The following is a 27151-nucleotide window of genomic DNA, read 5'->3' on the forward strand; positions in this document are numbered from 1 at the left end:
ACAGCGTTCAACTCTCCGTTGGTTTTGAACAGGTATACATATATCTATGACATTCTACGTTGACAAATAAAGTATCCTTTATATAATATGTATATTTTAAATGGGTACCTGGAAGCTTAGCAGCGTGTCAGCACTCTTCTTCCAAACCACCCGATGTTTCGCTATAGCGGCCGCCTTGGGCAACGTGGGTATGGTCGAGTTGACTACAGCGTTCAACTCTCCGTTGGTTTTGAACAGGTATACATATATCTATGACATTCTACGTTGACAAATAAAGTATCCTTTATATAATATGTATATTTTAAATGGGTACCTGGAAGCTTAGCAGCGTATCTGCACTCTTCTTCCAAACCACCCGATGTTTCGCTATAGCGGCCGCCTTGGGCAACGTGGGTATGGTCGAGTTGACTACAGCGTTCAACTCTCCGTTGGTTTTGAACAGGTATACATATATCTATGACATTCTACGTTGACAAATAAAGTATCCTTTATATAATATGTATATTTTAAATGGGTACCTGGAAGCTTAGCAGCGTATCTGCACTCTTCTTCCAAACCACCCGATGTTTCGCTATAGCGGCCGCCTTGGGCAACGTGGGTATGGTCGAGTTGACTACAGCGTTCAACTCTCCGTTGGTTTTGAACAGGTATACATATATCTATGACATTCTACGTTGACAAATAAAGTATCCTTTATATAATATGTATATTTTAAATGGGTACCTGGAAGCTTAGCAGCGTGTCAGCACTCTTCTTCCAAACCACCCGATGTTTCGCTATAGCGGCCGCCTTGGGCAACGTGGGTATGGTCGAGTTGACTACAGCGTTCAACTCTCCGTTGGTTTTGAACAGGTATACATATATCTATGACATTCTACGTTGACAAATAAAGTATCCTTTATATAATATGTATATTTTAAATGGGTACCTGGAAGCTTAGCAGCGTATCTGCACTCTTCTTCCAAACCACCCGATGTTTCGCTATAGCGGCCGCCTTGGGCAACGTGGGTATGGTCGAGTTGACTACAGCGTTCAACTCTCCGTTGGTTTTGAACAGGTATACATATATCTATGACATTCTACGTTGACAAATAAAGTATCCTTTATATAATATGTATATTTTAAATGGGTACCTGGAAGCTTAGCAGCGTGTCAGCACTCTTCTTCCAAACCACCCGATGTTTCGCTATAGCGGCCGCCTTGGGCAACGTGGGTATGGTCGAGTTGACTACAGCGTTCAACTCTCCGTAAAACTCGTTGGTTTTGAACAGGTATACATACATCTATGACATTCTACGTTGACAAATAAAGTATCCTTTATATAATATGTATATTTTAAATGGGTACCTGGAAGCTCAGCAGCGTATCTGCACTCTTCTTCCAAACCACCCGATGTTTCGCTATAGCGGCCGCCTTGGGCAACGTGGGTATGGTCGAGTTGACTACAGCGTTCAACTCGCCGTAAAACTCGTTGGTTTTGAACAGGTATACATACATCTATGACATTCTACGTTGACAAATAAAGTATCCTTTATATAATATGTATATTTTAAATGGGTACCTGGAAGCTTAGCAGCGTGTCTGCACTCTTCTTCCAAACCACCCGATGTTTCGCTATAGCGGCCGCCTTGGGCAACGTGGGTATGGTCGAGTTGACTACGGCGTTCAACTCGCCGTAGAACTCGTTGGTTTTGAACAGGTAGTCGGCCAGGAGGCTGAAGGCTAAGTAGTCCTCCATCCAGTTCATGCTGCCGTTTACGGCTTGCAGGTTGTCATGGTAACGCCACCTACAGGAAAAAAAACAATTCTTTCAACACTGAAGTTTAAAGCTATTCTGATACAAGTGTGTACTTTGATTCGTAAATGAGCATTCAAACCGAAAAAAAATCTTGAAGTATGACATCGTGCTGGGTTCTCAACCTTATGATGTCTCAGTTACAGTTAAATTCAACCGCTTCAACCGAAGAAAAGGCAACCATGTAGGCGCAATTCTCAACATTGCCTTTTCTGACCTAAGGTCCAATTTAGCTTGTACTCACATGACGTTGAAGCTAGTGTCCTTCCAGCCAGTGAATGGGGTGTCCATACTAGACAGCAGAGCGTAGACTGTCTCCTGTTTGGCCTCGGAGTACATTTTAACACGCCATAGTATGTTGGCTTCAGGTGCCCAGCCCATACGGACGTGCCATTCGGAGAACCCATCTGATTCTCAACCTTAAACTCTTTGACTTATGGTTCAATATAGGTTGTACTCACATGACATTGAAACTAGTATCCTTCCAGCCAGCAAATGGGGTGTCCATATTAGACAGCAGAGCGTAGACTGTCTCCTGTTTAGCCTCGGAGTACATTTTGAAGCGCCACAGTATGTTGGCTTCGGGTGCCCAGCCCATACGGACGTGCCATTCGGAGAACCCATCTGATTCTCAACCTTAAACTCTTTGACTTATGGTTCAATATAGGTTGTACTCACATGACGTTGAAACTAGTGTCCTTCCAGCCAGCAAATGGGGTGTCCATATTAGACAGCAGAGCGTAGACTGTCTCCTGCTTAGCCTCGGAGTACATTTTAACGCGCCACAGTATGTTGGCTTCGGGAGCCCAGCTCATACGGACGTGCCATTCGGAGAACCCATCTGATTCTCAACCTTAAACTCTTTGACTTATGGTTCAATATAGGTTGTACTCACATGACATTGAAACTAGTATCCTTCCAGCCAGCAAATGGGGTGTCCATATTAGACAGCAGAGCGTAGACTGTCTCCTGCTTAGCCTCGGAGTACATTTTAACGCGCCACAGTATGTTGGCTTCGGGAGCCCAGCCCATACGGACGTGCCATTCGCAGAACCAATCTGAAATAACGGTAAATTAGAAAGGGAATGAAAATAATCGTTGACTAATACACCAATTATTAACTTGTTTGTCAACCCCCATAGACTTAGACAGTGACATTGGTTAGGGTGGTATTCCACCTATCCAATTTCTCCAATTTCTTTGTCCAATGGCATTGTGTCTCAGCGCACTCTCTCATTAGGCAAAATGTGAGACGCAATACATATTGGACAAATAATTTAGATAGGTGAAATACCACCCTAGGTAGATTGAGCATAAGTTGCCCGCCACAGCCTCCTAAGGCCCGGCCATATACCAACGAAACATCCAAAAATTGCAACTGAAATTTGAACCTAGTCTGTAAGATATAGAGTTATTTTGCGTTGTTTGAAAAAAAAAAACGAAACAAAGCAAAAGCGACTCTGTTCCAATTGAACATGGATTAAATTACATCGCACTGAATAGGTAGGTACTATAGGTAGGACCTTGGGCCTTAGGAGGATAGTACGAAATGTCCTAATTGTCCAGTTATTTCTAGGAATTTGCTAATTTTAAACCGTACTAACCTTTCAATAAGAACCCAAACTCTCCATTAACCATCCTGTTAGGGTAATACAGCGTAAGATGCCCCCCATGGTGCCAAGTGCCCTTATTGTCCAGTTGTATGTCGATGGAGACTTTTTGCGAGGGGTCGCGGTTCGCATCCCAGTTGAAGGCAGCGCTGAGGCGTTTCTGGCGTGGCGTGAGCCACCGCTTGTACGAGATGTGGACGTCGCGGAGTCTGAAAACCAAATACTATTCTCATGACTGTGTATCGAAGGTTGAGGGTTGATTAGAAGACACTGCTTAAGATTAGGATTTGTGGAAAAAATATGGGTAAAAAATTCACTAACTTTCACGAGGCGTGCGATCAGTGGCGTAATCTGGGCCGTGGGCAAAGTCGAATCTCCGAGGGCCTTTTCTTTCAATGTGTATTCTTTAATAATAAGTATTGGCTTTGGGACCCCCTTAAGTGCAAGGCCATCAGTGTGGGGCCGCGTCGCCCATGCCTCATGGTCATGTAGGATTAATTTATGGTTAGCTATTACCATGTTTGCATCGCGTCAGCAGTTAGGTACCTAGTGCAGTCGCTATAATGTCAATTTTCAGTGCTCAGCACAGATCAGCTCACTTAGATAAAAAGAAACTTGCGCCCGCGTTCATATTTCGTGGAATTTGGCATAACCTTGGTTTTTGTGTAAACCTGTATACATAATGTAATAGGGGATCAACTATTTCTTGTTGTTATTCTGTCCGGTCAGCCAAGAGACAATAGTAGCATAGTTTGTTAGAAGACATTGTACACCACCTTCTTGTGACACGTTTGGTAGACGACCCTCAATGGAAAGGGTTTATAAGTATCACAAAAAAGCGCGTTTGGTGAATTTAAATGCCTAAAAATCAGGTTTTAAAGAGTGACCCAGGAGAACATAACCATGGCAACGAGTGAAGAAAAAAAGTTGATTTACCCAATAAACAAACCACTTACTGATCGAAGTGTACGTCCATGGACACGTCGGTGTTGTTAGTAAGGTCCGCGTTGAGGGTCAAACTGTACGCTTTGTCGTTGGCGTCCACCTCTACGTAGGTTGTGAAGTTTTGCTCTGACAGAAGCACGTAGCGAAGTAGCATTCTATATTTGTCTTCGTTGTACTCGCCCTACAACATTATTATTATTTATTGTTATAGTTTGTCACAGTACTGTCTCATTTCAAACATAGACAGAAAGAATCATACTATCTTTGGCTTACCTAGTACTAGCACCCAAAAGAAAAGGATGAGTATAGTTTTCCTGGTTCTTACTGACTGACAAATTGGTTTGACCAACTATAGTTAGATTATTTTGGTATTTTCAATGTTATGTGTCCAATTGATTCAAAATGATTTGCTTATGGATGTACCCCCATTGTTTTGTTTGCATGTCAAAAGTATACACATAATTTCGTATGAGGAACATGAACCTTTTTAAAGAAACATGCGGTTGTAGAGGCGATGGCCCATTATCTGAGTAAAAAACAGTCAAGCGAAGCGATTGGAGGGGCGGGTAGCGTGGTGGCAAGCGGTTAAGAGCTGTGTGCAGTCAGGCCGCTCGCATACGTTTACATTTGTTTGATATGAACACCGCACGCCCTGCCACGCTATATGCTTTGTTCGAGCGCCAACTCAGTTGGCACATTAAAAAGTAATGGCGTTGCCCTTATATGTAACAATCACCAATTCGATTCCTGTCTTGGAAACACCACGTCTCGCATTATTTTCTTACCTGTCCAACAAAAGTAAGCTGCCTATTGTCCTGAGTAAACCTCGCATCGACAGCTATATCCTTGAAGTGATTACTGTTCAGTATCAGCTTGAGCCGGTGCGACGCCATATTGGTTTTCGACTGGTCTTGATACAGTGCGTCGATGTTGAAATCCACGCCCGTGAACCAGACGCCTGCTGCGTTCACCTGCCAAAGGATTTAGAGCTTTAGAACGAGGATATAGGGTAGAAAATACGAAAGTCCTTATGGTAATCATGGTACCTATCGTAGGTACAATGAGCTGCGAAATTGCGTGCAGAAATTATAAATGCATTCATTGATAAAGTCGCCATGCACTTTTGTGGCTGATGGTACATGCTTTAAACTAGGTATGTACCTAATATGTTTATATGTCAGTCTATAGGTAAAGTGAGAGTATAGATAAAATGAATCTGATATTCACAAGTGCACCCTCTCAAGGCCTTTTAACAGAGGATAAAAGGTTATATTCGTTTTTAAAATTAGAGTATTAAAAGAAAATAAATATAATTATTCTTCCTAAGAGTCTTAGGAAATTGAATACGTAAACTGCACCTACATTTTTTTGCCGCCTTTATCTACAGACGGAAATGGCTTGCCAAACTATACGATGGTTACCTGAAACTCTTTATCTTCCTTCTCATGCACTTTCGCCTTGATAGAGCAGTCGTGTAGCGTCGGTAGAGACGTGTTTAGTTCCGCCGTCGCGAATAACTTGGTACCGGGCGGGTAGTACAGGGCGCCTGATACTATGTCTTTGGACTTCGGATTCTTATGTTATGTTATGTTATCTTTTATAAGCTTACCTGGAACTCTTTATCTTCCTTCTCATGCACCTTCGCCTTGATAGAGCAGTCGTGTAGCGTCGGTAGAGACGTGTTCAGCTCGGCCGTCGCGAATAACTTGGTACCGGGCGGGTAGTACAGGGCGCCTGATACTATGTCTTTGTACTTCGGGTTCATATGTTATGTTATCTTTATCTTTTATAAGCTTACCTGGAACTCTTTATCTTCCTTCTCATGCACCTTCGCCTTGATAGAGCAGTCGTGTAGCGTCGGTAGAGAAGTATTTAGTTCTGCAGTCGCGAATAACTTGGTACCGGGCGGGTAGTACAGGGCGCCTGATACTAGGATGTCCTTGGACTTCGGGTTGACGTTTAGAAGGGCAACCACTGTGTATTTTTTGCCAACCTGTAATAAATACAGTTACTAGAGACTTGAAATTCGAATATCACATTGATGACAATTAGTTGAAACACACAATTGTGACGTTCCATGAGAATAGGTGCCTGATGTAGTTTATGTCTCGAGCGCTTACGTCATGGTGACGTCACTGACAGTTAGTCAGTCGATGTCAGACTGCGAGCAGAGCCGGTCGTACCGCGTGATGTTTGTGTTGGCGAACCGTTGGAAATACACTATATCGTATGATTACACCTACCTTATGGCGGCTGGCGCTTACGTCGCATAGCACCGCAATAATATTAGAGCGGATTTAACAATAGCGTAAGCGTCAACCGCCGTAAGGTACCTATACCCTTGGGACGTCACAATTAATATAACGATATGAACTTTTAACACAACACTGTCACGTTTTTCTATAACCAGTAATAAATATTACATTGTCCCGTAGTTACTTATGTTTAGTAAATTTTAGCTTTACTATTTTGATAACATTTTTTTTATACCACATAGGTGGCAAACAAGCATACGGGTCGCCTGATGGTAAGCAGTCACCGTAGCCTATGGACGCTTGCAACTCCAGAGGTGTTACATGCGCGTTGCCGACCTTTTTTTAAAAACCTGTGCACTCCTTTTTTGAAGAACCCCATATCGTAGACCCTCGGGAAAACCTCGGAAGGGAGCTCATTCCACAGCCGGAGCGTCCGCGGGAGGAAATTCCTCTTAAACCGCACAGTACGCGACCATTTAGGTTCTAGGGTGTGTGGATGAAAACCCTGCCGATGGCGAGCGGTGCGGTGATAGAAAGCTGCCGTTGGCATCATGTCAAACAATTCTTCAGAGCACAGCCCATTGTACAAGCGGTAGAACACACATAAGGAGGCAAGGTCTCTCCTCAGACTTAAAGGTTCAATACCGCTTGTGAGTTTGGGATCATCGACGATTCGTAAAGCGCGCCTTTGGATTGAGTCGAAGGGTCCAAGCTGGCATCCAGGTGCTCCTGCCCAAAGGTGACAGCAGTACTCCATATGGGGTCTGACTTGCGATTAATAAAGCAGCAGTCTTTGCCCCGGAGTAAAGTATCGCCTCGCTTTATTGAGCACACCGAGTTTTTTCGATGCCAGCTTAGCCTTACCTTCCAGGTGGCATTCCTAAAGGCAATAGGACATGTGTGAGTAGACGTGTACGTGTGCTAAAATGTTAGGCCACGCACACTTCACGCAAGCGGTGTGTCGTCTCTCATAGGGATCTGTATAGTACAGTCACCAGCAAAAATATAGGACTGTGGGCAGCCGTGAAAAAATATCTGATGCTCCATTGGAGGCATAAGTATATGACGACACTACCTCGGTAAAAATATGTGATGCTTTGTGGCCGGAAAAAACATCGTTAGTCTGTATCCGCATAAATATCGGATCGGGTCGCTTAAAAATATTTGATTATAATATCTCTCCACTGTGATGGAGCATCAGATATTTTTGCACGGCTGCCCACAGTCATATATTTATGCTGGTGACTGTACAACACGCACGCAGCCGGTGTGCCCAGGTCTTATATCTGAAACGTCAAAGCGACATTTACCTCCTGATATTCAAATATCATCCGCACAGGCTTCGGCTTGGTGATGGTGAGGTGTGTGGCTAACTTCATGCCGAGAGGTGTGTCAATGCGCGTGTAGCCGAAATTGAGTGACGGGTCTATGGCCGGGTCACGGGATGAAGACACGTTGAAACTCATGTCTAAGTGCGTTTGGGATTTCTGAAATAAAAACAGTGTTGAAAATAAAAGAAAAATGGAAAAGTTTCACTGCCTACGAAGAGGTTCGAACATAAAATTTTCCTTTTTTTTTCCTGTGTGACAAGCTCACAAGACGAACCTGTCGAGTATTAAATTTAATACCATGATAGCTGATGAAAAAATGTAATAATAACATTTTAAGTCAAATTCTGTGTATTTGTTGGTTTGGTTTACTGTGACGTTGAAAAAACTTACCATATTCTTCAAAACAGCAAAGAAGTTATACATAGGATACGCCGTGAATTCCATCGCCAGCTCTCCATATAAATCATGTCTATTCCCCAGCGGTCGCTCGCTATACAATCCCTCTAACTTAATCAGCCCAAGTCTTTAAAGTACCTAGTAGTATTATTTAAAAACTTACCATATTCTTCAAAACAGCAAAGAAGTTATACATAGGATACGCCGTGAATTCCATGGCCAGCTCTCCATACAAATCATGCCTATTCCCCAGCGGTCACTCGCTATACAATACCTCTAACTTAATCGTCTGCGTCTTATTCTTGAAGCTCTGGTAGTCTAAAGTCTCTAGAGTAAATTCGTATTATTTAAAACACTTACCATATTCTTCAAAACAGCAAAGAAGTTATACATAGGATACGCCGTGAATTCCATCGCCAGCTCTCCATACAAATCATGTCTATTCCCCAGCGGTCGCTCGCTATACAACCCCTCTAGCTTAATCGTCTGCGTCTTATTCTTGTAGCTCTGGTAGTCTAAAGTTAGTTGGAGTCCGTGGGAGAGTCCGTTGATGGTGTAATAGCCGACGAGGTGGCTGGCTTGTTGTCGCATGTGGAAGTCCACTAGGATGTCCGCTTGTGTGACGCCGCCTTTAGTGCGTACTTTGAATTGGCCTGAAAAATAAGTAGTTAGTCAGTTACTGATAACAGGATTCTTTGATAACATTATGTGTCTAATTTGAGTCAAAGTATAGTATTATTTATAATACACCAAATTCAGCTCATGGTGATGTAGCTAGCGTAAAACATAGGTTATGTTTATAGGGTAGGATAGGTTTATGAAATCTACACAAACAAATATCGGCCAATTGGGCATTTAACAAAAAGGTATACTTTGTCGGGGACATGATGCGTACGGCAACCTAACCAGTAGAAATTCGTATGATATACTCGTACCTACCGTTGAATGTAAAACAAGTTATCATGCCAAATATCGGCTTCCTAGCTTTATCAGAAGTGAAACAACCGACAGTTTTATGATTTCATTTTTCCCCAATTTTGATGTTTTTTCTGAATTTACTTCTTTGAAACATACTCACCAGTTAACTCAGCAATCTTCTCATCATTGACAACCCAGTACGCCTTCGGCAACCACACATATCCAAACATGATATCAGTTCTCTTCAACGACATGACTGTATCAAAATGATTGCTTCCATCTATGACCAGACTGGCTTCAACTACACATTGGCATATTCAGAAAACTAATCAAGAAATATACTAACCAGTTAACTCAGCAATCTTCTCATCATTGACAACCCAGTACGCCTTCGGCAACCACACATATCCAAACATGATATCAGTTTTCTTTAACGACATGACTGTATCAAAATGTTTCCTGCCATCTATGACCAGACTGGCTTCAACTGACTTCACGTTGGCGGTGTTGAGGTAGGCCCCCTTGGCTTTGAGGGTGTTTTTGGCGGATTGGAAGGTCAGGCTGGCTGTGTAGGACGTGTTGGTTTCCGTGTTGGATAGGTTCAGCACTGCGTCGATCATGCGTTTTTCCTGTGGAGTTAAGACTTGTTAATTGGAACATTTAAATAAGAACATTTTTAGGTAGATGAACCGCTCAAAAAACATTTTATCCTGTACCACCCACCATACAAAATTATAGCCAAGGAAGTTTGAATCTTGTTGTTTTCAATTGGGTTGAATTTCATTTGTTCGAAAATTTTACGAGGCAAATGAAATGCTACCTACTACGTTTTTAATTAAGGTTGACATTCCATCGAAACTTAGTGTACATCCTAATGTACATTGGGCGGGACGAGGTTAAAGACAGTATGCGTTATAATCACAATGTCCGTCTCAATCACTCGCGTGGCGTTAAAAAATGATACTTATTTTATCACCTGGATAACGCCATGCATAATTCGCATGCAGTTAGATAGGAAGAGATAATCTATTAATCTATTTCGCAAAATCGTCAGCGATTGTTCCTACGATACTGCGTTTCGTTACATCCAGCATTATTTATTCTGCCATGTATCAAAAGTGAACCCGAAAGAGAACCTACCTACCTTCCTCTAGCTACTTATCATCACAGGCCTTTGCGTCTATTACAGACGATTTATGCATTGCTGTTTGGACAGCGGGTTTGGTTACTGTGGAGGCCGATGCATGAGCGGTACGCACGTCTACAACTAACATTATAACTAATAATAAGGTATAACATAATTCATTTTGTATTAAGCAAAAACGTCTGCGAACGATGCTATTAAGGTTCGAAATAAATTAAAAGTGGAAAAATTCACTGTCTTGGGTGGGACTTGAACCCAGGACCACTGGATCACTAGTACAGTGCTCTTCCATCTGAGCTACCAAGACCGTACCCAATTCAGCGAATATTTCCACCATATATAATAAATAAATAATGAATAAATAAATAAATATTAGAGGACATTTTACACAAATTGACTAAGCCCCACGGTAAGCTCTAGGCTTGTGTTGTGGGTACTTAGACAACGATATATATAATATACAAATACTTAAATACATAGAAAACAACCATGACTCAGGAACAAATATCTGTGCTCATCGCAGAAATAAATGCCCTTACTGGGATTCGAACCCAGGACCGCGGCTTCACAGGCAGGGTCACTACCCACTAGGCCAGACCGGATATATGAGCCCTAGGGAGGCTCATAGCGACATCTACTCATCATCATCATCTTGCGGTACCTGGCTGTCAGGAGTGTCGAAGGTGAAAGCGATGACGTCACCAGTCTGGTTCTTGTCCCACTTGTATTGGAAGGAGTATATCTTGGCGGACGGGTCGGCTTTCTCGAGCGACAGGACGTACCTGGCCGGGCCGCTCATTATGAAGTACGGAGCGTCTCTCAGGTTCGTCATGTCTGGGAACTGGGGAGAAGAGTCATTAAATTAACTTTCAGAATATTTATACGTAAAAATTGAAAAGTGTAGGAAAAAAAAAAACAACCTAAATAAATTTATAAAAGCGGCCAAGTGCGAGTCGGACTCGCCCATGAAGGGTTCCGTATTTAGGCGATTTATGACGTTTAAAAAAAAACTACTTACTAGATCTCGTTCAAACCAATTTTCGGTGGAAGTTTACATGGTAATGTACATCATATATTTTTTTTAGTTTTATCATTCTCTTATTTTAGAAGTTACAGGGCCCCCCCTGGGGACACACATTTTACCACTTTGGAAGTGTCTCTCGCGCAAACTATTCAGTTTAGAAAAAAATGATATTAGAAACCTCAATATCATTTTTAAAGACCTATCCATAGATACCCCACACGTATAGGTTTGATGAAAAAAAATTTTTTGAGTTTCAGTTCCAAGTATGGGGAAACCCAAAAATTTATTGTTTTTTTTTTCTATTTTTGTGTGAAAATCTTAATGCGGTTCACAGAATACATCTACTTACCAAGTTTCAACAGTATAGTTCTTATAGTTTCGGAGAAAAGTGGCTGTGACATACGGATGGACAGACAGACGGACAGACAGACAGACATGACGAATCTATAAGGGTTCCGTTTTTTGCCATTTGGCTACGGAACCCTAAAAAGTAGTAAAATATACCAGTAGAACCTGAATTAACCTGATACAACATTTCTTCTAACAAACTGTACCATTATTGTTTTCTTCATAGACCCAAAGACTATCGAAGAGTGCTTGTTAGTGAGTTAGTATTTTAATTTAATTTACAATAAATTATCGTTGTTTAATTACGAACTAACCAAGAGCGATGCAACATAGACGTTTGTTAATTAAAATGAAGAACAACAGTCAACACTTACTCTGTATAATATACCTACTTAAACCGAATAAACTATTTTTAATTTTTAGCACCAACGGTCAACACTTATACTTAGTGTAAATAAATACTTAAACTGTAGCGGTAGCACGGTCGCATTTTTATCGTTCGTCACCATGCCTGTCACGTTCTATCAAGTATGTAAGTGCGAAAGTGACGGGCATAGTGACAGGCGATAAAAGTGGAACCATGCTGCGCCCGCTGAATAAACAATATTAAATGTTGAGTACCCGATAGGAGGCGCAGACTTTAATGCCAATTCCCTTGTCAAAGGCGGACCAACTGCAGGTGTTCTGTTCTATTTTGTTGGTGTTCAGCCCCTGCTGCTGCAACTCCTCGTCGCCGTGGAGGATTATCAGCTCCGATCTGAAAATAAAAGTATTTTTGGTAAACCTGTCGCTTCACAAGAGCTGGCACGAATGGAATGAATGAGTGAATGAAAATATCCATGCGTGTAGCACAATTACCTATAAAATGGTGGCTCTGACCGTATACCGATACAGGTGTCACTCATACAATGACAGCTTCGTTCATTCCATTCGTGCCAGCTTTCGTGAATCAACCTGTACATAATTTCTGTTTCTTCTCCCTTAAGATCTCATGTTCCATCAATTCTATAATTTGAAAGGATAACCAACTTAAATCCACGCCTGTTGCTAACCTAGCGTTGAAGCAAGTGACTATCAAACCGAAAGTCGCGCGTTCGAGCCTCAGCTAGTACCATTGAGTTTCTAGAATATACGTATTATTTATTTTGTCATGATCGTAATAACAGAATAATAAAGTAAACATTAAAATTAAAACTAAACCTTAATAAAGTAAACTTATAAATAAAAAATTCTCCCTATGTCACCTTCGTGCGTTATGGTGCCCAGAAGGCCGGCAGCGTCAGCGTTTCCGATGGTCAGGCTTATCTCTTAGAGTTTCTTGGAACTTTTGTACAAAATATTTTATTTTTACCTATCGTTTTTCGGCGAAGGAACACATCTCCAGGAATTGGAGTCTAGGGTTTGGACTTGGACCAGGCCGGGGCCGCGGATGTTGAGATCGGCCTCGATGGCGTTGGGTAACATTTCGACTGTAACTTACTTGGCAGCGAATATTTCTCTCTTCTCACTGGGCAGGGATAGATCAAGCCGCACCAGTCCTAAGCCGCGGATGTTCAGCTTGGCCTCGACGGCGGTGGGTAACATTTCGGCTGTAACTTACTTGACAGCGAATATTTCTCTCTTCTCACTGGGCAGGGATAGATCAAGCCGCACCAGTCCTAAGCCGCGGATGTTCAGCTTGGCCTCGACGGCGGTGGGTAACATTTCGGCTGTAACTTACTTGACAGCGAATATTTCTCTCTTCTCACTGGGCAGGGATAGATCAAGCCGCACCAGTCCTAAGCCGCGGATGTTTAGCCTGGCCTCGACGGCGGTGGGTAACATTTCGACTGTAACTTACTTGGCAGCGAATATTTCTCTCTTCTCACTTGGCAGGGATAGATCAAGCCGCACCAGTCCTAAGCCGCGGATATTCAGCTTGGCCTCGATGGCGTTGGGTAACATTTCGACTGTAACTTACTTGGCAGCGAATATTTCTCTCTTCTCACTGGGCAGGGATAGATCAAGCCGCACCAGTCCTAAGCCGCGGATATTCAGCTTGGCCTCGACGGCGGTGGGTAACATTTCGACTGTAACTTACTTGGCAGCGAATATTTCTCTCTTCTCACTTGGCAGGGATAGATCAAGCCGCACCAGTCCTAAGCCGCGGATATTCAGCTTGGCCTCGATGGCGTTGGGTAACATTTCGACTGTAACTTACTTGGCAGCGAATATTTCTCTCTTCTCACTGGGCAGGGATAGATCAAGCCGCACCAGTCCTAAGCCGCGGATATTCAGCTTGGCCTCGACGGCGGTGGGTAACATTTCGACTGTAACTTACTTGGCTGCGAATATTTCTCTCTTCTCACTGGGCAGGGATAGATCAAGCCGCACCAGTCCTAAGCCGCGGATGTTCAGCTTGGCCTCGACGGCGGTGGGTAACATTTCGACTGTAACTTACTTGGCAGCGAATATTTCTCTCTTCTCACTGGGCAGTGATAGATCAAGCCGCACCAGTCCTAAGCCGCGGATGTTCAGCTTGGCCTCGACGGCGGTGGGTAACATTTCGACTGTAACTTACTTGGCAGCGAATATTTCTCTCTTCTCACTGGACAGGGATAGGTCAAGCCGCACCAGTCCTAAGCCGCGGATGTTTAGCCTGGCCTCGACGGCGGTGGGTAACATTTCGACTGTAACTTACTTGGCAGCGAATATTTCTCTCTTCTCACTGGGCAGGGATAGATCAAGCCGCACCAGTCCTAAGCCGCGGATGTTCAGCTTGGCCTCGACGGCGGTGGGTAACATTTCGACTGTAACTTACTTGGCAGCGAATATTTCTCTCTTCTCACTGGGCAGGGATAGATCAAGCCGCACCAGTCCTAAGCCGCGGATGTTCAGCTTGGCCTCGATGGCGTTGGGTAACATTTCGACTGTAACTTACTTGGCAGCGAATATTTCTCTCTTCTCACTGGGCAGGGATAGATCAAGCCGCACCAGTCCTAAGCCGCGGATATTCAGCTTGGCCTCGACGGCGGTGGGTAACATTTCGACTGTAACTTACTTGGCTGCGAATATTTCTCTCTTCTCACTGGGCAGGGATAGATCAAGCCGCACCAGTCCTAAGCCGCGGATGTTCAGCTTGGCCTCGACGGCGGTGGGTAACATTTCGACTGTAACTTACTTGGCAGCGAATATTTCTCTCTTCTCACTGGGCAGTGATAGATCAAGCCGCACCAGTCCTAAGCCGCGGATGTTCAGCTTGGCCTCGACGGCGGTGGGTAACATTTCGACTGTAACTTACTTGGCAGCGAATATTTCTCTCTTCTCACTGGACAGGGATAGGTCAAGCCGCACCAGTCCTAAGCCGCGGATGTTTAGCCTGGCCTCGACGGCGGTGGGTAACATTTCGACTGTAACTTACTTGGCAGCGAATATTTCTCTCTTCTCACTGGGCAGGGATAGATCAAGCCGCACCAGTCCTAAGCCGCGGATGTTCAGCTTGGCCTCGACGGCGGTGGGTAACATTTCGACTGTAACTTACTTGGCAGCGAATATTTCTCTCTTCTCACTGGGCAGGGATAGATCAAGCCGCACCAGTCCTAAGCCGCGGATGTTCAGCTTGGCCTCGACGGCGGTGGGTAACATTTCGACTGTAACTTACTTGGCAGCGAATATTTCTCTCTTCTCACTGGGCAGTGATAGATCAAGCCGCACCAGTCCTAAGCCGCGGATGTTCAGCTTGGCCTCGACGGCGGTGGGTAACATTTCGACTGTAACTTACTTGGCAGCGAATATTTCTCTCTTCTCACTGGACAGGGATAGGTCAAGCCGCACCAGTCCTAAGCCGCGGATGTTTAGCCTGGCCTCGACGGCGGTGGGTAACATTTCGACTGTAACTTACTTGGCAGCGAATATTTCTCTCTTCTCACTGGGCAGGGATAGATCAAGCCGCACCAGTCCTAAGCCGCGGATGTTCAGCTTGGCCTCGACGGCGGTGGGTAACATTTCGGCTGTAACTTACTTGGCAGCGAATATTTCTCTCTTCTCACTGGGCAGGGATAGGTCAAGCCGCACCAGTCCTAAGCCGCGGATGTTTAGCCTGGCCTCGACGGCGGTGGGTAACATTTCGACTGTAACTTACTTGGCAGCGAATATTTCTCTCTTCTCACTTGGCAGGGATAGATCAAGCCGCACCAGTCCTAAGCCGCGGATATTCAGCTTGGCCTCGATGGCGTTGGGTAACATTTCGACTGTAACTTACTTGGCAGCGAATATTTCTCTCTTCTCACTGGGCAGGGATAGATCAAGCCGCACCAGTCCTAAGCCGCGGATATTCAGCTTGGCCTCGACGGCGGTGGGTAACATTTCGACTGTAACTTACTTGGCAGCGAATATTTCTCTCTTCTCACTGGGCAGGGATAGATCAAGCCGCACCAGTCCTAAGCCGCGGATATTCAGCTTGGCCTCGACGGCGGTGGGTAACATTTCGACTGTAACTTACTTGGCAGCGAATATTTCTCTCTTCTCACTGGGCAGGGATAGATCAAGCCGCACCAGTCCTAAGCCGCGGATATTCAGCTTGGCCTCGACGGCGGTGGGTAACATTTCGACTGTAACTTACTTGGCAGCGAATATTTCTCTCTTCTCACTGGGCAGGGATAGATCAAGCCGCACCAGTCCTAAGCCGCGGATATTCAGCTTGGCCTCGACGGCGGTGGGTAACATTTCGACTGTAACTTACTTGGCAGCGAATATTTCTCTCTTCTCACTGGGCAGGGATAGATCAAGCCGCACCAGTCCTAAGCCGCGGATATTCAGCTTGGCCTCGACGGCGGTGGGTAACATTTCGACTGTAACTTACTTGGCAGCGAATATTTCTCTCTTCTCACTGGGCAGGGATAGATCAAGCCGCACCAGTCCTAAGCCGCGGATATTCAGCTTGGCCTCGACGGCGGTGGGTAACATTTCGACTGTAACTTACTTGGCAGCGAATATTTCTCTCTTCTCACTGGGCAGGGATAGATCAAGCCGCACCAGTCCTAAGCCGCGGATATTCAGCTTGGCCTCGACGGCGGTGGGTAACATTTCGACTGTAACTTACTTGGCAGCGAATATTTCTCTCTTCTCACTGGGCAGGGATAGATCAAGCCGCACCAGTCCTAAGCCGCGGATATTCAGCTTGGCCTCGACGGCGGTGGGTAACATTTCGACTGTAACTTACTTGGCAGCGAATATTTCTCTCTTCTCACTGGGCAGGGATAGATCAAGCCGCACCAGTCCTAAGCCGCGGATATTCAGCTTGGCCTCGACGGCGGTGGGTAACATTTCGACTGTAACTTACTTGGCAGCGAATATTTCTCTCTTCTCACTGGGCAGGGATAGGTCAAGCCGCACCAGTCCTAAGCCGCGGATATTCAGCCTGGCCTCGACGGCGGTGGCGGTGTAGAGACGCATGTTCACGCGGATGCCGCTCGAGCTGAGGTCGCCGGCGTTTACTGACATGGTTGCCGCTATGTTTACTGCGACGCTGTGGGAAAACTTTATGTAAAAATACTGTGCGAGGAAAATTCAACAGGTCGTGTTTAAATGAATAAGAAATAGTTTTTACAGTACATATGGGGCTACTTTTCGGCACTAGTGCGTAAAATAGCACTTTTCGTGCGATGACGAAACTTTAAAGTGCCCTATGTACTGTAAAACGTTGTTCGATACACGTGCGAATAGGTAATTCGCAACTCGTGTCGATTTAAAACACTCCCTGTCGTGTTTTAATTTATCGCCACTCGTTTCGAATTTCCTCTTTTTCGCACTTGTATCGAAAATAACTATTTTATCATGATGTTCTTACTGACTTCCCTTCACACTTTCCAAATGTAGATACTTACAGTAAATATATATATAATAGAATACGCTTCTCATTGCACCCACCTTGACATTTAATGCCATGAGGCATTAAGTCCGCCATTTGTACTTTTTTTGATGTGCAGTAAAATAAATAAATAAACAAATTGTCCGATATAATTTACCCCATTACATGACGACCCTGCCAGCAGCGTAGGTCTTACCTAGGATGTATCTTGCCCTCAAAGTCCAGGTTCCCGCTCTGCCTAAACTTATCCAGCATAGTCCCTGATAGTTTGGTATTGACGTAGCTAGTTCCCATCAGGTTCATATTGAGGGGTAAACCGCAGCCAGTGGGAACAGAAAACGTAGTATCGAGGAAGAGAGATGCCTTGTTGTAGGAGATTTCCTGAGAATAAAAACAAAATATAAGGCATGTCAGATCTAATGGCTACATGGGCATCGAAAGTATGACAAACCGAGTAAAGCAATGAAAAGACCCAACAGACCGTCTATTCCCCTCCGCGTTCCAATACGAAATCTCATTCCCGAACACTATCACTCCCAAATCGGCCATGGGAAACTGGTGCTTAAGCGCCTTATTCTTGTACGGGATGTCATCGACTTTACCTCGCACGACTTAATAATATCAACAGTCATAAAAAAATACATACCTTTCCAGACAATATTTCTAAAATCCTCAACTGTGGATTGAGCCTCTCCAAACTCTTCACAATCTCATCATTCCCCTCCGCGTTCCAATACGAAATCTCATTCCCGAACACTTTCACACCCAACTCGGCCATGGGAAACTGGTGCTTAAGCGCCTCATTCTTGTACGGGATGTCATCGACTTTACCTCGCACGACTTAATAATATCAACAGTCATAAAAAAATACGTACCTTTCCAGACAATATTTCCAAAATCCTCAACTGCGGATTGAGCCTCTCCAAACTCTTCACAATCTCATCATTTCCCTCCGCGTTCCAATACGAAATCTCATTCCCGAACACTTTCACACCCAACTCGGCCATGGGAAACTGGTGCTTAAGCGCCTCATTCTTGTACGGGATGTCGACGACTTTACCTCGCACGCCTTAATCGCTACATTCTTCTAGCTAGAGGGTATTAGTATCAACAGTCTTATAAAATACATACCTTTCCAGACAATATTTCCAAAATCCTCAACTGTGGATTGAGCCTCTCCAAACTCTTCACAATCTCATCATTCCCCTCCGCGTTCCAATACGAAATCTCATTCCCGAACACTTTCACCCCCAACTCGGCCATGGGAAACTGGTGCTTAAGCGCCTCATTCTTGTACGGGATGTCGTCGACTTTCCCTCGCACGTCGTCTGCCTCGGTGAGGGAGCGGAGAAAGCGAAGGTTTTGAAGGTGGTCGTTCAGTTTGGTCTTGCTGAGCGGGCCGTTGTTGCCGAAGAGGTTCTCGAAGTAGCGCTCGAAGCCTTCGGCGCGGGCTTTCAGCTGAAATTGATGCCAATACTTGTAAGGTATGTGTACCACAGGGCTCCTTTTCTCAAAACCTTGTAATTTGTAATGCAAGTAGAAGTTTCTTTCTAACAAAAGCTGTGATAAAGTGACATCCGCTTGTATTAAAGTTATTACGATCTTTTGAGAAAGGGGCCCCAGGTCTAAAGTTGGTATAAGTAATGTATAATGTTCCTTAAATCTCAACAGGGTTTTTAACGTATATTGCATATTGTGCGACGTGAATATGGAGGCCATAGTTAGAACTTTTTCAATTGAACCAACCCCGGAATCTTGTAATAAATAAAACATAACAAAAGTGATTTAGAATGATTCACATTTTCACTTCCGTGTATTTTTATGAATTGATAAGCAGGCAGGCAGTTTTGTTAAGCTAAATGTAAAAAAAAATGGTATAACGTATTTCCAGTAGAAAATTTACCTCTAAAATGTTGATAGATTCTCCGAACATGTCGACAGTCAAGTTGAGAGACACCGATCGCGGTATGTAGGAGTCCGGAGAGAAGATCACGTTCGCCTCGTAGTTACCACCTGTGAGAAGTCATATTCAGCATAATAAAATATTATAATTAAAAATAAATTTATAAAATATGGTCTAGTCAACTATTTCCGTCACTATAGGCGTGAAAGGTTGAACGCCTTAATTTTGATTACCGCGTCTTTTTTTAATGGCGTTGCAGACTTACCAGTAATCTATTAGTTTTGTTTTGGATATGAAGCACCTAAATAATTAGTATTATTTAGGTGCTTCATATCCAAAACAAAACTAATAGATTTTGTTTTGACGCCCATAATACAAGTCATTATCATTACCATCCAGTGATTTGAAGAATGGCTATAATGATTTGAAATAAGCTCGAATATCCTAATCACTTGCTGTACGTCAAATACATGGTCGGTTGCGACAGTTATTTTCAACAATAATACTATTTAAAACTTTCTGCCCATACAGTTAAAGTCCAAATCTCACCCGCATTATACTGGTCGAAAAACACGCTTTGTTCGTAGTTTCGCGAAAACATCCTAAAGTCCGGCTGGTCTTCCAACTGAGGCATGGGGTTGCCAGAGAGCAGACCCTGGATTTCCACTCTGGACGGGAGAGACGACTGGCCTAGGTTGTTAAGGTGGGACCAGACGAAAGTTGCCACTGTAAAAAAAAACATTTGAGAGATACGACGATACGGTAAGTTCACCAACGGGATAATGGAATGGGGTGGCCAGAAAGCAGACCCTGGATTTCTATCTGAGAGGGGAGAGATGATTGGCCCAAGTTTTTGAGGTGGGACCAGATGAATGTTGCCACTGGAGAGTAAAATAAAAGATGGGTAAATGGGTGGCAGTTGACGCAAGTGGGGTAAATGAAATGCCCCGTAGAAAAAAAAGGATAAGATTTAGAGCCGTTAGAGGTACTTTCACCGTAATTAAACACAATAGGGTATTTGACTGTATTTAAAATAAATTATTTCACACCATGCATCAATTAAAGCACCAGATAATAAAGCATCAGATAGAAAAACATAGATAGCAGTTATTTCCTTGGAGGATACAACTAAACGGAGTAGCCATTAACGGGCTTTCCCCTCTGTCGAAAATAGGCGGCCAACGGTCATACACAATGTATGGACTGACGTTTATCTGACATGGCTATTTTTACGTTACGCATACATTTGACGTTCCCCTCCCCCGCAAAAATCGGCAGACTGTTTTGTACAGAAAATTACAGACATGGCGTCTCCGTTTGATTATATCCTCCAAGGTTATTTCCAAACACATTAATAAATCGGATAGAAATATAAAAAGTAGCTAAGTGACCTCATTGTGTAGATAGATAGGTAGGTAGAATACTCATATTGGCACACCTCAGTAAAAAGATACAAAAGAAAAGAACAATGTGTAATGTTTAAAATTCCATATTAGCAAAGCGTTTTGACAGTTCTAAAAAAGAAACTAATTTGACTAGTAGGAGAATACCCTATTAAACACAATTTAATAGGTAGCATGGGTCACTTAGGACACTGTTTAGGGGTTAGTATAAGGTGCTCAGTAAATGATGAACAACAGTTGTAAGATTTTTTTTGCTGCAAAATTCGATATTCATCATTGAAACGCACTCGCGGCCACGAGTCTCTGTCGAGGCATGTGTTCACGCCGAGATGTATCACGATGTAATTTCCTCGCGAGGCGGCTTACGGCATTGAGCGGCAGCGATAACCATAGGTTCGAGCGAGACACAGCGATCGGACCATTCATTCCCACATATGATGAGCCGCCTATTCGGAGTCTACTGCAAAGGATATTCGCAAGATTATGTAGGACGTACCTTGATTAACTTTTTCGTTTCTCACAGCGTGGTAGATCTTCCTAACAATACTCAAGGTGGGACACTTCATCACTTGCAAGTAAGAAGCTATGCGCACTTCGATGTTCACGTAGTCTTCGCGGAACGTCTCTAAGAAGTACTCGCTGAAAATAATTAAATAAAATGTTAAAATCATTTCAAATACGCTTTGTGACACCTAATACATATAATACACAATAGCTTTATAATACGCGACTAAGGGCTCATTTAGACTATGTGAGAACTCGCATGCGAGTTTCATTACATTGCGTCATTTGATCGGTCGGCTGAATTGATGTAACCTCAATGGTCCGCAATGTAACTAAAATCGTATACGAGTTCGCGCGACGTCTAAATGAGCCCTAAGAAGTAAACATTTATGATTTTAGCAGTCTATGTACGCGTTAGCTTACGGTCGTAATCATTGACTATAGTTCGTTTTTTTAGCATTAGAAAGAACTTGAAAGAAGGTAAGCGATTTTGACATGTCTTTTAATTGAAAACCACTTTTTAAAAATCAATAACAATTACTTATGAAAGCAGAAGACTATAAAAGATCGTATTGGATTCATAAAATTGTTACATATTTACCGTAACTTATTTTTAAAATGTGTTTTTCAATTAAAAGACACATCAAGATTGTTTACCTTATTTCTAATGCTAAAAAAAACGAAGTATAGTTATAGGCATCAACTCGCGACTCCCTAGTTCACTGGCTGGCTACGCCCTTGGGCGAGGGCGTTAACTAACACAAGGCTGGCATTCCTATTTAGGCCAAGGTACAACACAAGTCCATATTTCCGCAGATCTTTTGAGAAATATAAAATTACCGTGTTTCCACGCAAGGCGTCCTCCGGAAAGCGTCCACGGCCGCCAGCCTGACGGGCACAGGAACCAACTCGTCGCCCACTATGTTGATAAGCACGTCTGTGAACTCCTGCTTGAAGCCACCGATATTGCCTAGCGCCTTTATCGCTATTTTAACCTAGAAGAAAATACATTTTATGTTATTACTGATTTCGGTGCGTTCGTGCCAGCACGTAACAAAGAGTGTCTCGAATATGTAAATCGAAAAAAATGTAGTAAAAAAAAAGTCTCACTTTGTTTCTCACGGCTCTCTTTGCGGTAGCCAGATCCTTGGTGTCGACCTCCTTGACTATGTTCTGGAACTCTTCCATTATCAGTTTGGGCGTCTCTTCTTCGCAGCACTCGCGCACTGACAAACAAATGTTCGGTTTAAAATATAAACTAATATAGAAAAAATCATAAAACATTAGTTGAGCCCGCGGTTCCACTCGCATGGAATTAGATTTGTGTTATTTCCACTTTCACCTTCACAGTTCGTTCTGATTTCTGAAGAATAACTAAGCCTTATGTCGGTTCCAATGGCGTACACTTTCTACACACACAATTTCATCAAATTTAGTTCAGGACTTAATATTTAAAATAGAATATGTGTATTTTCTATAACGTATAGGCATATCGGAGCGCCAGATTCCTTAAAGACAGAGACGCGTTCAGATATTTTTGAGCACCTTGGCAGCTCCTCTGTTCCTGACGGCGGCTGCAGGTACTGAACTTTAGCAAATGGTATTTAGAAGTGTAGTAAGTAGAATGAAATTTTGATTGAGTTATATAAAGAATCAATCCTTTCATCGAAAGCCCTGAGATTAAAGTAGGTATATTACACTTACGATTTTTTCCACTATGTTTGCAATAGGAGTGCACCATTGAGGACACAGTGAAGCTGATTACTTGGTCTCCTGGTTGTTTCTTCAGCAGCTCCAACATGCTGGTTAACATTTCTTTCTTCGGTCTGTTACAAGAAAAAATGTTCACCTAGGTCACTTAATAAATAATAGTCTTACAGAAGGTTTACTCTCTAACAAAACACATCTATTACGACGGATATGACCACCAGGTGGCGCAAGCGCGAGCAGGCGTACGTTTCGTAGCGGTGCGCGGCAACTAATATGGCTAGACACCAAATTTGGTGTGGGCCGCATGTACTTGTAGCGACGCGACGAAATCGCGGAGTGAGCCACGCCTGCCTAGGTTTAAAACATTACCAGGTAACTTACTTCCCGTTGGGCACAAACACCTCCTTGGACGAAATAAGTAAGTTAAACTAAACGAGCTTTCACGTTTGGTAAAAAGCATTTAAGTTCAAATAAAAATTATACTTTTTTATTATACTGTAGTCATAATCGTAACCTATCAAATAAGTACCTTATTTTAGTTACGATAAGGTGTTCTTCAACTTATGTATGATAAATTAAAACCAGTGTTACAAATATTTGGTGCCGTGACCAGGATTTTTTTTTCAATACTTATAGATCTTACTGTAATGTTCACAAGGTACATTACCTCGGTATTAGTATTGTATAGGTGAAGTCATCGAAAAAGTAAGCGTATTATAATAAGGGTAAGGTGCCTTTCGAATCAGTTACACAATTTGGTGCCGTGACCAGGATATTTTTTTTTCCAATATAAACCTTAATATAATATTAATAAGGTGCAATACCTCGGTATCATAGCCATGGACATGAGCCATTCATGCCTGGTGTTGGCATCGACGGCTTCACGAAGTACCATGTCTTTGATGAGCTCTACGGAACCGGCGCTGGCTATGTAGGGAAGGGCGTCTAGCATGTGTTTTCTGAAAAAAAAAGGTATTTTGGAAATTAGGAGGTATTTAATAGTATTTTATGCAACCGTTGTTTAAGAGAGGTCAAAAAAGGCGAGTGGCGTGAGTAACAATTTGAGGCGAAGCCGAAAATTGTTAATAAAGACGCCACGAGTATTTTTTGACTCAGTTAAACAACGTTGCATACAATACTTTTTCTACGACCAAGCACTTACTTTGAAATTAAATTGTAAATTTAACAAATATTTTTCATTCAAGTAGTAGCAAAGAATGGTACGGGCGGGAAACAAATGAATGAAATAAAAAAAACATGTCTATGGTTCACTCATCTGTCAGACATGACAATTAAAATTAGGTTGGCAACAATATATTTCATACAATATTTTTTAAGTGGTGATTACACGAAGTATCGTAAAAGTGCCAAAAAGATACTGCATGTATGCACAAATATTTTTTTGGGGAATAGACTAAAGACTTGTCTTGACAACTATAAGATAGGGGTTTAAAGGTGTGTGCACGACCCTTTAAATTACAAATAAAAGTACGGGAGTAGAAAAAAATAGTTACAATTGAACACAGTTCGACCTAACCCCAACCTAATTAAAACATGCATGGGAGTTACAGTTTAATATATGTAAAACACTAAGTACTCACGTGGCTCTAGGATAGATAGAAGTGATAGAGCAGGCCAATGCCTTTGAGTTGTGAGAGGCGCGTTAATGAGAAGATCATATTAGGAACTCTAAATAATAGCAGAGAAACGAGATGAATGGCGGTTACTGTCAAGAGCTGGGCTCTTCAATATAAAGAGATGAGACTCACGTAGCTTTAGAGCAGATGCTGGGGGCTCTAGACAACAATTGTGATAATGCAGGGTAATGCAGCCCCCGGGCCGCGCGCACCAGCTTCCCCCACAGGCCCACGGTGGAGCCACTATCCAGGTTCTCGTCCATCGTCATCCCTGGCACGTAGTCATCTGTGCTGTCCTTGATGCTGGAAACTTACGTAGCTTTAGAGCAGATGGTCGGGGCTCTCGACAACAACTGGGACAGAGCGGGGTAATGCAGCCCCCGGGCCGCGCGCACCAGCTTCCCCCACAGGCCCACGGTGGAGCCGCTGTCCAGGTTCTCGTCCATCGTCATACCTGGCACGTAGTCATCTGTGCTGTCCTTGATGCTGGAAATGAGGAAAAGTAATGAATAAACAATAAAATGTACACAATTTTCGTGTTTTTTGTGACTTGTAGCTAAAACGGTCAATTCATCCTTCAAATGCTACTTCACACATTAACTGCCAGCGACTTGCTAGGGGAGTTCACTGTTCGTAGGCGCTTTTCGCTACATACGGTTTTTCCCGTGTTATCGACTACGCTCGTAGCGCGTAGCTCGCACTGGCACTGAATGTGTTAATACAAGGTTGTCAGTTGTGTATACCTACTGGATGTCCTATGTCAGACACATACACACGTAAAATTTTTATTAACCCTCTGTTTTATCCAATGTCAAAAAAACTTACTACAAGTACAAGTTCTCATTAATAAAATGAAATTTGAAGCCATGTTCAATTGGAACAGTTTCATTCCAATACTTTTGTTTCAATTGAAAACAAATTAATTTCAACTTTATGTCCTGCATTATTGATTTCAAAATTGTGTGGTCTTGAATAGTGAATAGGTATACTAACTTGCACAACAACTTAAGCACTTCTCTAGCTGACTTCAGCTCTCCAGTTTCAGTCTTGACATGCGAATTGTGATGGTGAAGCAGATTGGAGCGTCTCTCTATCGCCATCCAGCCTGCAAAGGAAAATACACTTTAAGATAATTGAATAAGGTATTAAATTTAATGGTTAGAATGTTGAACACAAACCGGCAGACTGGTGCACAATGTGAAATTGGACTATAAACGTATGTCAATAAGGTTACCTTTAGGCTGCGCCTCCATGATCTGCGAGTCTGTCTTGTTCACTTCTCTCATCAGCACCAGATCTTGTATAACGGTTGTCATGGCGCCAGAGTTTTTGCCCGAGAAAGGTTCGAATAGATGGCGCTCGCGGCAGTTGACGGACTTGTAGATGTGGTGGTCCACTGAGACGACGCATTTGCTTTCGGATTTTAGCACTGGCCATGTTTGGAAGCGCTGGAAATTGGGGGAGTTCGTTTTAATGTGGTATAGTTATTAGCAATTTACCACTAAAGACATGTCACATCGCCTTGTAAGCCTTGTTAATGTTTCTGAACTTGAACAAAATGCCTCCCACATAAAAAATAATTTTATAGGTAAGTATTACATTTTAAGTATGACTATTGAGTCGATGGCACAAAGTTTAAGTTTACTACTCGACGTTTAAAAGGGCACATTTCCCATCTCAGCATTTTTATATTAGCTTTATATTATTTTATATTAGAAGAGGCAGGTATTTGTACATTAGAGTCACATTTAATAAATCCACAAATAACAATTTTAACACTTTAAAATTTAATAAAATAACATTTGACACGCTTTTGCTCAATGTTGCCAGTTTGATTTAGAAAATTCTAACTTGTACCTTTATGAAATGTGTCCCGGGTAGGGTATAATTAAGTTAAATGGACTAAATGGTAAAAAATACTCACACTCTGAAAATCGTAGCGCACACTCTGCAATATAGACATGTACTTGTACCGTGTTGTACATAAAGACAGATCCCGTCGCTTTTCTAGGACCAGGCTGGTGTCCTTCTGTCCGCGCACTGTGTAGTTCACGTTGCACGAGCCGTGGATGTCTTGCTGAAATTAAAGAGTTTTTTTTTGGTATTTATATTGGGACAACAAACAGTAACACACACACACAGGGTTTAGACACAGAAATAGAGTACAAAGGATAATAAAATGTGAGACCAACAACATCGTCCACAGATTCCTTCCAAACCAGAGGGTAAACTAGGCCCGTATTGGGATTAGTGCGGTTTCCTCACGATGTTTTTCCTTCATCGAAAAGCGACTGGTAAATATCAAATGATATTTCGTACATAAGTTCCGAAAAACTCATTGGTACGAGCCGGGGTTCGCACCCGCGACCTCCGGATTGCA

At 42.9% G+C, this 27151-nt stretch overlaps 1 protein-coding gene across 1 annotated transcript in view; it reads right to left on the reverse strand.

Moving 5' to 3' along the window:
• The window catches only part of LOC134661223 (uncharacterized), a 134276-nt gene that overhangs the window by 101398 nt on the left and 5727 nt on the right, over window positions 1-27151 (reverse strand). Inside the window, exons 6-30 of the mRNA XM_063517200.1 lie at window positions 26696-26848; window positions 26006-26219; window positions 25765-25876; window positions 25087-25257; window positions 23959-24093; window positions 23129-23250; window positions 22535-22650; window positions 22265-22419; window positions 21417-21559; window positions 20067-20243; window positions 19518-19627; window positions 18746-19072; window positions 17811-17995; window positions 17087-17272; window positions 12388-12523; window positions 11056-11235; window positions 9597-9879; window positions 8693-8985; window positions 7916-8092; window positions 6149-6343; window positions 5136-5321; window positions 4362-4531; window positions 3400-3614; window positions 2691-2853; window positions 1562-1787 (exon numbers count right to left, since the gene is read on the reverse strand). Coding sequence (XP_063373270.1) covers window positions 1562-1787; window positions 2691-2853; window positions 3400-3614; window positions 4362-4531; window positions 5136-5321; window positions 6149-6343; window positions 7916-8092; window positions 8693-8985; window positions 9597-9879; window positions 11056-11235; window positions 12388-12523; window positions 17087-17272; window positions 17811-17995; window positions 18746-19072; window positions 19518-19627; window positions 20067-20243; window positions 21417-21559; window positions 22265-22419; window positions 22535-22650; window positions 23129-23250; window positions 23959-24093; window positions 25087-25257; window positions 25765-25876; window positions 26006-26219; window positions 26696-26848 — 4530 coding nt within the window. The remainder of the gene's footprint in view (window positions 1-1561; window positions 1788-2690; window positions 2854-3399; window positions 3615-4361; window positions 4532-5135; window positions 5322-6148; window positions 6344-7915; window positions 8093-8692; window positions 8986-9596; window positions 9880-11055; window positions 11236-12387; window positions 12524-17086; window positions 17273-17810; window positions 17996-18745; window positions 19073-19517; window positions 19628-20066; window positions 20244-21416; window positions 21560-22264; window positions 22420-22534; window positions 22651-23128; window positions 23251-23958; window positions 24094-25086; window positions 25258-25764; window positions 25877-26005; window positions 26220-26695; window positions 26849-27151) is intronic.

The sequence above is a fragment of the Cydia amplana genome, chromosome 2 (assembly GCF_948474715.1).
Source record: "Cydia amplana chromosome 2, ilCydAmpl1.1, whole genome shotgun sequence".
NCBI lineage: Eukaryota > Metazoa > Arthropoda > Insecta > Lepidoptera > Tortricidae > Cydia > Cydia amplana.